This window comes from Lipotes vexillifer, unplaced genomic scaffold (genome assembly GCF_000442215.2).
Source record: "Lipotes vexillifer unplaced genomic scaffold, Lipotes_vexillifer_v1.1 scaffold313, whole genome shotgun sequence".
NCBI classification, from domain to species: domain Eukaryota; kingdom Metazoa; phylum Chordata; class Mammalia; order Artiodactyla; family Lipotidae; genus Lipotes; species Lipotes vexillifer.
The window spans coordinates 716-11,755 of NW_006781950.1; the positions used below are offsets into that span (position 1 = coordinate 716).

The 11,040-nt window shown below is 36.2% G+C and overlaps 1 protein-coding gene across 1 annotated transcript in view; it reads left to right on the forward strand.

Moving 5' to 3' along the window:
• Positions 1-244: 244 nt before the first annotated feature.
• Positions 245-11,040, forward strand: part of LOC103072482 (neurobeachin-like protein 1) — a gene marked incomplete at its 5' end in the record, with an annotated part of 26,055 nt that continues 15,259 nt past the window's right edge. Inside the window, 5 exons of the mRNA XM_007454887.1 lie at positions 245-354; positions 4,015-4,132; positions 5,192-5,289; positions 7,938-8,054; positions 10,483-10,572. Of these exons, the coding sequence (XP_007454949.1) occupies positions 245-354; positions 4,015-4,132; positions 5,192-5,289; positions 7,938-8,054; positions 10,483-10,572 (533 nt within the window). The remainder of the gene's footprint in view (positions 355-4,014; positions 4,133-5,191; positions 5,290-7,937; positions 8,055-10,482; positions 10,573-11,040) is intronic.

Sequence of the window (11,040 nt, forward strand, 5' to 3'; positions counted from 1 at the left end):
ACATATATATGTATGGCTGAGTTGCTTTGCTGTGCATGTGAAGCTAACAGGGCATTGTTGATCAACTATATTCCAATATAAAATAAAAATTTAAAAAAAGAGAAAGGAACTTGATTCTCACCTTTTACTCTTAATAAAAGAAGAAAAGCATTCAGTTTTGCTAAGGAATGTACCCTTTTATTTGTTTTACTTGATTTATTTAAATCTAAAATGATTTGATATGTTTATCTTTTACATGTCTTAGAATTTAACTTGGGTCGTCTACAAGTTTCCAGAGAACTAGTAAGTGATGTCATTCTCCCCAGATGGGCTAAGTCAGCTGAAGATTTCATCTATAAACATAGGAAAGCTCTGGTAAGATTTTTGTGTTTAGTTATTAGACAATCAATAAGATAAAGATCTATGTGTTTTCCAGAGGATGATGGAATAAAGTATATCTATTATTTTCCTGGATTAATTTGTAATCTATTAAGTGTGCTGTTTTAGAAAGTATAATATAGTCATTTATTTTGAGGTTATGGATCTTCTGATATAGTGAGACTATAGTAGTACAGTCCCATGGATGTATGCAAAAAAATTTTTTTTCACTTCTGTGAGATATCTGCCTATTGTATGTGAAACTATTTTGGTCACCAAGCTGGTATAGTTTGATTTTCACAGTTCCCACATTTGTTTCAAATCTAAGAAGAATAAGTACATTTTTTTTTCCTCTGAAGGATTCCAGTATGTTTTTTTTTTTTTTTTTTTTGCGGTACCGCTGTGGCCTCTCCCGTTGCGGAGCACAGGCTCCGGACGCGCAGGCTCAGCGGCCACGGCTCACAGGCCCAGCCGCCCCGCGGCACGTGGGATCCTCCCAGACCGGGGCACGAACCCGCGCCCCCGGCATCGGCAGGCAGACTCTCAACCACTGCGCCACCAGGGAAGCCCTCCAGTATGTTTTTAATAAGACAGCTAAATAAATCCTAAATGCCATTTCAAAATTTTACTTGTATTTTAGCTAAATTTCCATTTTGGAATTGAAGGACTAGTGAGAGTTAGTTTAATGTTGCTATTGTGTTATTATCTTGCAGATAATGCTTTTTTCCCCCCATAAGAGCCCACTTAGCTTTCTATCTAAACTGAAATGTTACAGATTCTGAAACTAAATAGGCCAGTACTTGGAAACATTCCTTGTCATTAGTACATAGTCAATTTTTAAAAATTCAGGATGACATTTTAACATTTGTAAGCAATAACCCCATGCATGAATAAGGAATTGGGAAAAAATAAAACACGTCTGAAAAATAATCTGTTACTTTTTTTTTTTTTGCTGTACGCGGGCCTTTCACTGCTGTGGCCTCTCCCGTTGCGGAGCACAGGCTCCGGATGTGCAGTCTCAGCGGCCACGGCTCATGGGCCCAGCCGCTCTGCGGCATGTGGGATCTTCCCAGACCGGGGCACGAACCCGTGGTCCCCTGCATCGGCAGGCGGACTCTCAACCACTGCGCCACCAGGGAAGCCCTAATCTGTTACTTTTTAACTAGGCAGGAACTTCTCAGATGCTTCCTTCTGTGTTATCTATGACAGTAAGTAGGGGTCCAGGATTTTAGGAAGACATACTCCTCATTAATAAGAGGTTAGAGGTTTGTGTTTCAGTTACGTATTGCCGTGTAACAAATGATCCCAAAATTCAGTGGCTTAAAACTATAGCCATTTTATTGTTTCTCACGCTTATGTGAGTTGACTTGCCTTAACTGGGCAGTTCTTCTGGTCTTGCTTAAGGTTCTCATCCCCTTGCAGTCATATGGCAGCTGAGGTTGGAGTCATCTGGAGGCTGCCTTGAGACACTGGGATGCTGACTTTTCTCCCTCTCCCTGTAGTCTCAGGATATCTCCTCTTCATGTGGTCTCTCTAACTGATTAGCCAGACTTCTTACCTGGCAGCTCAAGGCCCCCCAAGAATGCAAAAGTGGAAGCTTCTAGACTTTCTTGAGGCCTAAGGCTGTGAGCTGTCACAGTATCACTTCTGCCTTCTTGTCATGGTTAAATAGTAACAGGATGAGTGCAGATTCCAGAGGAAAGAAAGTAAACATCTCTTAATGGTTGGAGTGAGAAAGAATTTGCAGCTATCTTTAATCCACCATTCACAGGCTGCCCTCTGGCCACAAAGTATTTACTTTCCTTCTACATGCAAAATGTACATACTTCCTCTCAAGACCTTCCCAAAGTCTCAGCTCATTAAGGCAGGGTTCTGCAGACTTTTTCCATAAAGGATCAGCTAGTAAGTATTTTCATTGGCTGTAAACTTAGTCTGTGTTGAAAGTCTGCCATTGTAGTGCAAAAGAAAATGGGGGTATGGCTGTGTTCTGCTCATCTACAAATCTGGTTGCTAGTAAGGTTTGGCCCACAAACACTAGTTTGCTGATCCTTGCATAAAGGCATGAGGCCTGAAGTCCAGAATCTTACTAGTCATCTAAATCAAATCCATGTGTGGATGAAACTACTCCAGTGCTCCTCTTGTATCTGAAGACTGAAGTAAGGAGACAGGTTATCTGCCCCCCATGTAACAGTGGTGTAACAAGGACAGGAAAACTATAATAGACACTAACATTCAAAAGGAAGCGAGAAAACAGAGGCACCTAGCCTCTTGTTTATAACAATTCAGAATTCCAGCAGGGACATGCTCTCAGTTACTTTACTAGGGCCCAGTGCTATTCCCTGCATATTGGTTCTCCATAGATCTTTTTGTTCTACCCTTAGGCTCTTGGCTTTTCACTCTGAGTCATTCTTTTCCATAAAAACTAAAACAAAAAAACATTGTTACAAGAGTATCTTTGCAAGCCTCTTTCCTAACCATGATAAGCTGGAAGCCAAAGTCTCTTTTATTTTTTGAACAGTTTTTAACTTTTTCAGCTTGAATTAATGCAGTTTCTTTTAAAATGTTATGGGTTTCTTATGCATCAACTCTGTTGGGCAAAAACCATTCCACATTACTTTACGACATAGTTCATTATCTCCTTTGGGCTGAGTGGGAGGCTACAATGGGAAAATGTTCTTCAGGTTAAGATGCTCTATTGTCTAGTTAGGTGGGTCTGTGACACACAACCTAAAATCTTTGAGATCTCAGCAGATTGTTTTTTAGCCACACTGCTGATCTAAACTTTTGCCCAAGGCCATATTTTACTGGAAACATTCTGATTTAAGCATTAACTTAGGCCATTTCTCACTTTGAGAGTCTTTGCTTTCTAGTGATCCTGGAAATGAGAAATAATTTTCGTGCCCAGCAAGACCCAGCTCCTTTATATACTTTTAAAATTATGCTTAAAACCCAAACAGTTCATTTTTAAAACTCATCCTTGTTCCTCCCACACATAATCACAGGCAGCTAAAAGAAGCCAATTAGCATTTAAAAACATTCTGCCTGGAAATCTCTGTCCCCAGATCCAAGAGTTCATTAGGTACCCTTTCTATCTTTCATGTAACGAAAACATGAGTTCCCTTTTCTCCTGTCTCCAATAACAGTTTTCTTACGGTCTCTCAACTCCTCACTAACAGGCTCCGGGTTCTTTAAGCCTCTGCCTGCCACCAAGTTCACCTCTTAGTTGGCGGTGTGGGGGTGTGTGGAGGGAGTGATTTTTCAGCTATCTTCAATCCACTCCAGTGCGGTTCCCTTGTTTCCTTGAATTGAATTTCTGGACTATTTCAGTGGAATTTTCACAACAAAGATGTATTCTACAGCTATCATTAATTTTTTTGTTGTTCTTATTTGGGCTATAAGAATATTTGTTATTTTCTTCACCCATTAGTTAGGAGATGTATATGTAGTAAATATTAATAAATATGTCTACATTTTACTAGATAGAATATAGTCAAATTGGATCAATGTTTAACATGATTTTGAGATAATTTTATTTACAGTGATAAGATTTGTGTGTGGAAATGCTTAAAATGCTCTTATTTTTTTAAAGGACCTATCATTATGTTGTAGTTGGAAGGTATCTTTATATTAATTGCTAAATTTGTTTTTTTTTTCTAGGAGTCTGAATATGTTTCTGCTCATCTTCATGAATGGATAGATCTGATTTTTGGCTATAAACAGAGGGGGCCAGCTGCAGTGGAGGCACTCAATGTTTTCTATTACTGTAGTTATGAAGGTATAAGCTTATACTTTTTCTCTTATGTTAATAAAAATATTATTTAATATGTGTTTATACATGGTATTTTTGGCATAACTATTTAACACAAGAAAGACTACATTTAAAAATAATTTTAGTTATCTTTTCTATTTGAAAGGCTGCTGCTTTTTAAAAAAATAGTAGTTAAAATGTCAATTATTGGTGGCATAAAAGATTTTGATCTCTGGCCATATGTATCCTATTCAGTTGGGTCTGAGTATTCTGTATTAAATTGTTAGCAGACATTAAATAAGAGTTTTAAAAATTAAAATAACAAATTCTTCCAATAGTAATAAGATGACAGTATTCTAATGTTTAGCTCTGGATCAAGAACATTTTCTGAAGGCTTTGAAAGGCTTAAGAAGGAGTTCTTTCCTAATCCTTCCATAGAGCTAATAGTTCTAAAGATTATAAATAGTGTGAAGTTTTATGAATTTGAGCAGAACCCACATGACTTTTGGTAAATAGACAAGCATGTTTTTACCTTGCTGTATTCATTTGATAACAGTTTTGTAGGAAGGTAGTATAGCATGGTGGTTAGGAGCATAGTCTTTGAAATCAGACTTTACCTAGTTTGGTCAATTACTAGCTATGTAGCAATAGGAATTAAGTATGGCTGGTATAATCAGTTAGCCAGAATATCACCTTGCCCAACTTTTGTTAGATAAACTAATTTATAGCAGTATTTTTGTGTGGTTATTACACTTGTTTCAGCTTAACTATCGTGAAGAAAGCAATCAGGTGTACAATGAGTATAGTGTGCATTTTTATAAGAGAAACTTTTATAGACTACCAGTTAACTTTTGTTTAAAATATTTTAGTTCTAAACAGTGGGTGGAATTTATTTTTGTACATATTTAATATCTGAAGCTTTACTGATTTTTTAAAAGTTATCTCTTTACAGTAGTTTTATAAATTGATGAATGGAATAATATTTTGTTGAAAATATACTAATCATTCTCTGATATGTTAAACAGTTGTGTGGCTTGCTGATTCGTTTTTGCTCTGTAGTGAATTGACTACTTCTCTTGGTTTTAGGAGCTGTGGATCTGGATGCCTTAACAGATGAGAAGGAAAGAAAAGCCTTAGAAGGGATGATTAACAATTTTGGGCAAACACCTTGTCAACTGTTAAAGGTAAAGCATAAAAGTTATTGATTACCGAAGTCCAGAATTTAATTGCTAAGGAATAGTACTACCAGTAATTTTCAAGGTTTTTAATGATTTAAAACCTTATTTCAGAATTATCTAGAATTTGGAAAAACTTATACTGTCACTTAAAAAATAAATAGATTTAAATGATTGTTCCTATTTTTTTTTAATTAATTAATTAATTTATTTATTTTTGGCTGTGTTGGGTCTTCCATTTCTGTGCGAGGGCTTTCTCTAGTTGGCGGCAAGCGGGGGCCACTCTTCATCGCGGTGCGTGAGCCTTTCACTGTCGCGGCCTCTTGTTGCGGAGCACAGGCTCCAGACGTGCAGGCTCAGTAGTTGTGGCTCACGGGCCTAGTTGCTCCGCGGCATGTGGGAATCCTCCCAGACCGGGGCTCGAACCCGTGTCCCCTGCATTGGCAGGCAGATTCTCAACCACTGCGCCACCAGGGAAGCCCATGATTGTTCCTATTTTGAATGTCAAAATACTGCAGTCAAAATCCACATATTCAGTCAATTTGTCTTAAGTCACAAAGGATTTATATTTACTCAGAAAGCCAATCACATTTATTTTGTTGTTTCTGGGAAAGGGAAAGGTGAGGTTGAAGGCCCCTGTCAGGTGAGCTATTACTCCCTCCTTTATTAAATGGAGAAGTAGCTCTAACTGAATACCAGTTAGGGTATACCATTAAAGCTGTTCTAATACTGGGACTCATTGCATGTATAAGGCTTTTAGTAGCTGACATCTGCCCCCAAAGGGTTCTTATCATCCAGAGCCCAAACCCAGTCCTAAAAATCAAATTGCAGAATATATAAAATCGAAGTATAAATATTACTGTATTTCTTTTCCCATCCTAGTATCTGAAGTTAAATTATTGTCTTCCTGATTGCATACAGCTTTGGATTCATAGAAGTTAATCCAATATTAGCTTGCAAAGATGTCTTGATCTTTGTTAGTATGTGAATTTGGAAATGAGGAATACATAATAATATACCATTTATTAAGTTGATACTTTCCTATGCAAGCACTGTGCTAAGTGATTTACCTAACTTCACAGTAAATATTCAATTATCCTTACTTTTTACATGATGAAGCCATATTTCATAGAAATTAATACCTAGCCTACAACACCTTAGAAAAATCAAATACTTTTTTCCAACTTTATACAACTAGAATGTGACTGGGACAGAATTTGTATGCATGATCATCTAACTCCAAATCCTTTCTTCAGTGCCATGTTTCCTCTGAATTAATAGCTGTAAGCCCCCTTGTTGAACTTGTATATCATTTTTCCATTCTTAAGGACTGTTATTTGTATCCTAATTATGACACTTCCACCTTAGTTAGTTGTATATTAATCCATTTGCCTCACTATATTATATTATGTTAAAGGCGGCAACTTTTTTTAAATCATTTTTGTATCTTTCTTGCATATAGTTTGTGGGCAGTAAGTATTTGTTGAACTGAAATCTCCACAGCTATAACAGCAACAGTATATCTAAACTCTGGCTTATAGATGAACTTCTGTTAATTCAGTTATCAGACCAAGATTTATAATTGTTACTATTCCTTAGCAACAGTTTGAATCCTCCAACATTGATTTTTGCAGAATACTCATATTTGAAATCAATCTTTATTCCTTACCTGCTGATAGTCAGAAGGCAAAAGTAACAGAATAAAACACAACACTTCATTGGACTTTGAAATAGATTCTATAATATTTTTGCAGCAGCTTTATTTTTTTTACAAGGGCAGTGCTAATTTGTTTTTAAGATTAAAAAAATGACATAAAAATCAGCTTTTGATTTCAAATAAAGTGAATAATACTCACATGGATAATTCAGAGATAAATATTCAATTAGAGCTGTCAAATCTGTTTCCCATAATCTAATATTTTGCATTGGAGATAGAATCCTCTTTAGCTAGATTTCTATTCTACATTTTAACTGTGGCATTGGAATATTAATTTGACTTGTAATTTTCTTCTCATTTAAAAAGGTGATAATATCTTTTGTTTCTGACATTAAAGGTAAGGAATAATAATAACTTATTTGAAAAGCAATGCAGTAATATCTATAATTTGATTCTGAGAATATTGACATTCAAATCTTATTTCAGGAATTAAAGATTCACCTGTATTATAAATTTTGACTTTTGAATAATGTATTTAATTTTACCAAACATATACATAAGCATGTACCTACCATATTTATGATACTTTTCTATGTGTTGAAAATCCAAAAATGAATATGACTTATTTTCTGACTTTAAGGTACCTATCGTCTAGTTGGGAAAGACCATAACCAACTATATGTAATCCAACATAGAAAGAAATAAGTACTAAATAAAATACTAAATAATGTAGCGTGCTGAGAAAAATAATAGAATAGTTAATTCTGACTTAGAGATTCAAGAGAGAGATCAGTACGAAAAACTTTAAAGTAGAAGTAGGGTTTCTCTAGGAATGAAGAGGGCCCGAACTCTGCCAAGGAAATTGAGCAAAAGCCAGGAGTTGTCAATAGTGCCTGGTATGTAATCCATCATAGCTAGAGTCTGGTATGTATGAAGGAATATAGTGAGAGATGTTTTAATGTAATTATGGAATTATTTTTTTCTTAATTTTTTTTTGAAGGAACCACACCCTTCTAGATTGTCAGCAGAGGAGGCAGTGCAGAAGCAAACCAAAACAGACACTTCACCCTTTAACTTATTTCAACACCTCCCTGAACTCAAGTCATTTTTTATAGAGGTAATATCCAACTTGATAATATCAAAGGATTTTCTCTGTGATTTCTGTACACTTCATTGTCCCTTTTGTTCTTTAATGGAGAGGGTGGATTTTAATACTTAATCCAAGATAGTAAATAATACTTCAGTAATATATTCTTAGATTTTTTAAAACAACCTTGTTGAAAGCTTTTGTTTGCTGCTATAACATTTGTTTTGGCTTTCTTTCTTCCAGCCTCGCGTTCTCCCGAAGGAAACATAAAGAGGGAGAATAATTTGATTTAAATTTGCTTTTTGTGTCAGTTGAGATGATATGTAGAGGAAGTCTAAAATAACTTTTAATTACAGTGTCTATTCACATATAAAATATGGCCCATGAGTCAGATTGTTAATTGATGATGTCAGAAGGCATAGTCAAGTGGAGCAAGATAGATAGTTAATGCTGTTCTTGAAAGAGTACCTTCAAATTCACGTTTAAATATACATATTGAATTACAGTTGATTCTTGAACATCACAGGTTTGAACAGTGTGGGTCCACTTATACATGGATATTTTTTCAATAGTAAATACTAGAGTACTACATAATCTGGGATTGGTTGAATTTGTGGGTGCAGAACTGCAGATAAGGAAGAAGCGCAGATACAGAGGGCTGACTATAAACTATATAATAATGCATGGAGGGTTGTTGTCCCAAACCCCTGAGTTGTTCAAGGGTCAGCTGTTCTTTGAATAGTTCAGAATGTGAATATGAAATGCATTAATACCTATAAATTTGGTTAGGACAGATAATATTAACTCTTTTGGAAGAATACAAAATGATAAAAAGTTACTAAGAATAGATTGGAGATGTGCATAGAACAAGGAATAACTCTCATGCCATACAGCAAAGGGTGGTAAATGTTTTCTTAAAGGGCCAGATCGTAAATATTTTGGACTTTGTACCTACATATCATTTGAAGGTGCTTACTTCTTCCAATAATGAAATGTGACAACATGATTTTGTCTCCCAGGGAAGCTCATTAGAGACTCAGCTCTGCCTAGCACATTCCAAAATTCTAGACTCCCAAAAGAAAAGCCTGTATTCAGACGATTGTTTACACAAATAGTCTAGGCATAGTGAGCCACGTGTATAATTGAAGACAAGTTTTATATCAGTCAAGTTCCCTGATGCCAGGCAATGGCCAGCCTTGCAAGCAGCCTTTCTAAGGAGAGCAGTCTCAGTCCTGCTATGTTAACTTTTGGCTACACATAGGGCAACCCACAAAACCCTATTTGACCCCTAAACTGATGGACATGTAATAAAATATTATGTAATGCTGATAAAAGTATTTTCATCATATCTAATCATTTGTGGCATTGTTTTTTATAGTACAATACATTCTGAGTTCTGTCTGCAGATGCAATGGCATTTGCCCCTCTCTGCACCCACCCCAAGTCACAGGGTAGCTTTCCTCAGGGCCAATGTCTGGAGCAGGATAAAGAACACAATAGATATCCTTGGGTACCAATAATTGTTAATCCCTTTTCATCATACAAGAAGGTGTTTCCCACTCATTCATATGAAAAGAGAAGGCCTCTTTTAGTTCTCTTCCTAGGTATTAAAATGGTGAAGAAAATTGACGTAGCAGTGAAAGCAAGGGGCTTATTAAATGGATTTCTTCAGATACCATTTCCATTTATGCTTGTTAAATGTCAGTTGTCTTCTCTTGATTAATTCACAGTATGAAGAGAAAAGATATACATTAACTTCATGTGGTTATACATCATTATTTAGTTCATATAAAGCTCTTAGAAAAGCACCTGGCACATCGTATGTACCCACTAATGTTAGGTTATAATTTATCTAATAAATGTTAGGTGCAATTTATGAACTATTGTCACATCAAAAAACTTATTTCAAATCGTTTTTCTCTTTCACACTGTAATAAGATAATGGTGGATGTTTTCTGAGGACTGTCTTTATTTCCTGGTCCTTTGTTGTAGCTTTCAGGAAGGGCCTCAGGTAATGGAATAGATCTATTTTTTGAAAGTTAAACCCAGAAGGAAAATTCCATAAAATATAACTAGTTTTCCCATTTCACTTATTTGAGAAATGTTTTCTTATATGGTCTGTATTTTCTACTTTATATTCATGTCAGTACGGCATGGGAAAAGGAAAGGTTTTAAATCACTGGCTGTTTTAAATGGTTGACACTCCTTGAAATCTACATCCTTGTTTAACAGCAGCATAGTGGAATACAAGAGGTGATGGGTTTCAGAACTTTCAAGTCTGCCATTCAAACATGGTCTATAATTCCTTTCCTATATTTAAAATTAAGTGATGATATGTTTTGATAGAGTACAAGGCTGTATCTCAGGGTTTATCTTTAAAGAAATAGAAGTTTTCAATAATTTTTACCTAATAAGGATAGTAGAACCAGCCACTAAACCTCTGTCCTTTATTTTATAGGGAATTAGTGATGGTATTCCACTATTAAAGGCCATTGTCCCCAAAAATCAGTCTCGTTCTTTTATTTCACAAGGCAGTCCTGAGTTACTGGTAAGTTGATTTATACCTTTTCCCACTGCCATATCTATATCCATTACAACTTATGAAAAAATTGAGAAAATAAAAAAAATGTTTAAGTCTTTTTTAAAAGCATAGATAAGGGAATTCCCTGGAGGTCCAGTGGTTAGGGCTCCACACTTCCACTGCAGGGGGCCTGAGTTCGATCCCTGGTAGCCTGGTGGGGGAACGAAGATCCCACATGCTGCACAGCACGGCCAAAAAAAAAAAAAGAGAGAAAATTTTTAAATAGAATTAATTTGACCAAGTATAAAAATGTATCTTTTAGGGGCTTCCCTGGTGGCCCTGGTCCGGGAGGATCCCACATGCCGCGGAGCGGCTGAGCCCGTGGGCCATGGCCGCTGAGCCTGCGCGTCCCAAGCCTGTGCTCCGCAACGGGAGAGGCCGCAACAGTTAGAGGCCCGCGTACCACCAAAAAAAAAAAAAAAAAAAAAAAAAAAA